This window comes from Sycon ciliatum, chromosome 2 (genome assembly GCF_964019385.1).
Source record: "Sycon ciliatum chromosome 2, ocSycCili1.1, whole genome shotgun sequence".
NCBI classification, from domain to species: domain Eukaryota; kingdom Metazoa; phylum Porifera; class Calcarea; order Leucosolenida; family Sycettidae; genus Sycon; species Sycon ciliatum.
The window spans coordinates 36,711,197-36,714,446 of record NC_088644.1 but is presented as its reverse complement, the minus strand read 5'-3'; the positions used below and the strand labels follow the sequence as shown (position 1 = coordinate 36,714,446).

The window sequence follows — 3,250 nt, the reverse complement described above, 5'->3', positions numbered from 1 at the left end:
TGTCTCTCTGTGTCTCTGTCTCTCTGTCTCTCTGTCTCTCTGTCTCTCTGTCTGTCTCTCTCTCTCTCTCTCTCTCTCTCTCTCTCTCTCTCTCTCTCTCTCTCTCTCTCTCTCTCTCTCTCTCTCTCTCTCTCTCTCTCTCTCTCTCTCTCTCTCTCTCTCTCTCTCTCTCTCCGTCTCTGTCTCTGTCTCTGTCTCTGTCTCTGTCTCTGTCTCTCTCTCTCTGTCCCTCTCTCTTCTCTCTCTCTCTCTCTCTCTCTCTCTCTCTCTCTCTCTCTCTCTCTCTCTCTCTCTCTCTCTCTGTCTCTCTCTGTCTGTCTGTCTCTCTCTCTGTCTCTCTCTCTCTGTCTCTCTCTCTCTGTCTCTCTCTCTCTCTGTCTCTCTCTCTCTCGCATTCTCTCTCTCGCTCGCTCCTCTATAGATAGACATGCGTACGTGTGTATTTGCGAGCGTTTGTCTTATGCATTTGTATGGGTATGTGTGTATGTGTGTATATGGTAGTGCTGAAACGATAACGTTTTTTCCTTAGTGGCTTAGCTGATACCATAACGATCGGCTTATCGGCTTAACGATTATTATTGTAACTACATCAGTACATACATTCTGTGAATTTCAAAACAATTACGAGCCCCGTGACGGTCCAACATCGCCAGCGACGGAAAGCGGGCGCATCGATCCGATGATCCCGCAACAAGTCTGTCAGCTGTTCGGACTGACCAGACGAATACAGACATGACAGAGGCAACTCACTGATTGCAACCCAAGAGCTGATGGTGCCCTTCGCCTGTGACTTCGCTGACTCCAACGATGAAGTCAGAGAAGCCGGCCAGGGGTTTAGATCAGCGGATTTCGACGGATGAGCTGACTTGAGGCACACCAACAAGTAACTAGTTGCTTTTCCTGTCTATGCTCAAAATAGGCCCAGACGCCAGGCCTAGCTCGTCGTCGAGCAAACTGGTTCGGGAACCGTCGACAGAACGGAAAACATGAAACTAAAGACCACTTTACTGTCTTTAGCTCAAGACTACTCGCACGTGGAGGGAACTCCATCCCCTACAGCTTGTGTAGACACATACTGAGCCTGCCCGTCCTGCATGCTGTATCATAGTGTATGTAACAAAAGCAGTCAGCTGAAAAGACAGCGACGGCGTCGATGTTTCTCAGATCGCGCTTGTACTTTACACGTACATCGATGTTGCAAGTGTACAGTATGTACATATTCATGTCGTACATCTACTCGCAACACTTTCGATGCACGCTTTGTGCGACCCCAAAAGGGGGGAAATCCCGTACCGAACGTAAGTACCATTCTACTTGTTTAGCTGATAAAATCGAAATAACCGTTCGATCTATTTCTTATCGAGTAAGTAACGAGTAATCGATATAATTGTTTCAGCACTAGTATATGGGTATGTAAGTATCTATGTATGTGTGATTTTTTGTCATACACATGTGGTCGTGCGTCTACCGACAGTTGTGGCAAGTGAAATCCGACACTTGCCATAGGGGACAGCGCCACAAATGGACACCAATGTTGTAATGCACTGCACCTAATTTGTATCACAGAGCCGTATGCATCCCAAAAACGAAAGGTCACAAGCTAGATACACACAGTTCACAAACATGGTACACATAAGGAGTATTGGTATCCAATCCCTATTCATTTTTGCCAGCACCTTTTGAACCTTGACTGTGATGAGTACGAGTTTTGTCATTGGATAGATAAAGTTGTATGTAACACATGTACTGTACGTATGCAGGGCTGCAGGAGCTGCAGATTGCATGGTGCAGTCCCTTATGCCAAGTGTCGGATTTCACTTGCCACAACTGTACTTCCGGATCTGTATTCCTGCAGAATTCTCCGCCAGAGAGTCAATGAGAGGAATCTGGCGCATAAAGCTACACAGTCTAGCCCCGGATAGCACCAGGTACCAGCCGGAGACTCTAAGGTTCACTACTGAACTTCTGCATGACCACGGTCCTGTGCCTTGCCCAATAATGGCAATATCGTCAAAATGTGCTACCAGGTGCCGATTCCCTGAGAGTGACCTTCTTCTGTACGTTAATTTAATTTATACATTTTTGTGATACATTTAAGGCACCATTAGCGCCGCCACTATTCTCTTGATGATTACAAGATAGCTTTTGGGGGGCATGTTCAGTTGTTATGGATCTCATTGCCAATGCCACGGACACTGTCAATGCTTAGCTATATGCATCCGTTTCCTTACCTGCCTGCCTCTATCTATCTGTCTTAATCTAAACGTCTCTATCTACCTCTACTATCATCTTTGTTTTCCAAGCAACTTGCAACTACATTGCTACCTGCCTCTATCTATCTGTCTTATTCTACATGTCTCTATCTACCTCTACTATCATCTTTGTTTTCCAAGCAACTTGCAACTACATTGCGCATTCATTCGCTCAAGCTCTCTACTTTAACTTGTTAAATAGTTTTCATTGTAGTTTTTCTCTATCTATCCACCTATCTCTGTCTCGGTCACCGTCTAGGTGTGGTGGTCTGTCTCTCTGTCTGTCTGTCTCTCTGTCTGTCTGTCTGTCTGTCTGTCTGTCTGTCTCTCTCTCTCTCTCTCTCTCTCTCTCTCTCTCTCTCTCTCTCTTTCTGTCTCTGTCTCTCTTTCTGTCTCTGTCTCTCTTTCTGTCTCAGTCTCTCTCTGTCTCAGTCTCTCTCTGTCTCTTTCTGTCTCTGTCTCTTTCTGTCTCAGTCTCTCTCTGTCTCTCTCTGTCTCTGGTTGAACAAGCGGTCACGTGCTCCTGGGTGCCCAAATTACCTGGTCACCACGCCTGCAGGCGACAACTAACTTTCACACCAAGGTTCAACTCGAGTTCAACTCGAGTGACAGGACTGCACCCAAAAAAGGTCAAACAGGCTAGTAAGTTGTACCCTGCAGGCACGGTGACCAGGTGACTGGTGTACGCAGGAGCACGTGATCGCTTGTTCAACCATGTTCGATTGGGAATAAAGGAGGAACGCTGCATCGCAGCCTTTTCGGACCAAAACCAGTCGACTAAAGCCCGATTCACAATACAACTTTCTGCGACGCGACACGCGATTTGCGACAGTTGCGACAAGAAACTGCCTGTCGCGAGCTGTCGCAAGCTGTCGCAATGCACCTGTCGCAGAAGTTGAAGAAAGTTCAACTTTTGCGACATGCGACACGCGACATACACAAATGGAGTACTAGTTTCGACCCTGGGTGCACGTGCAGTGCACGTGCATAGTACTACT

General features: G+C 46.9%; 1 protein-coding gene across 1 annotated transcript in view; it reads left to right on the top strand.

Moving 5' to 3' along the window:
• LOC135809889 (uncharacterized) overlaps positions 1–2,562 on the top strand; it is a 70,973-nt gene extending 68,411 nt beyond the window's left edge. The window contains exon 14 of the mRNA XM_065323332.1: positions 1,856–2,562. Within this exon, the coding sequence (XP_065179404.1) occupies positions 1,856–1,879 (24 nt within the window). The 3' untranslated portion in view covers positions 1,880–2,562. The remainder of the gene's footprint in view (positions 1–1,855) is intronic.
• The last annotated feature ends 688 nt before the right edge of the window (positions 2,563–3,250 follow it).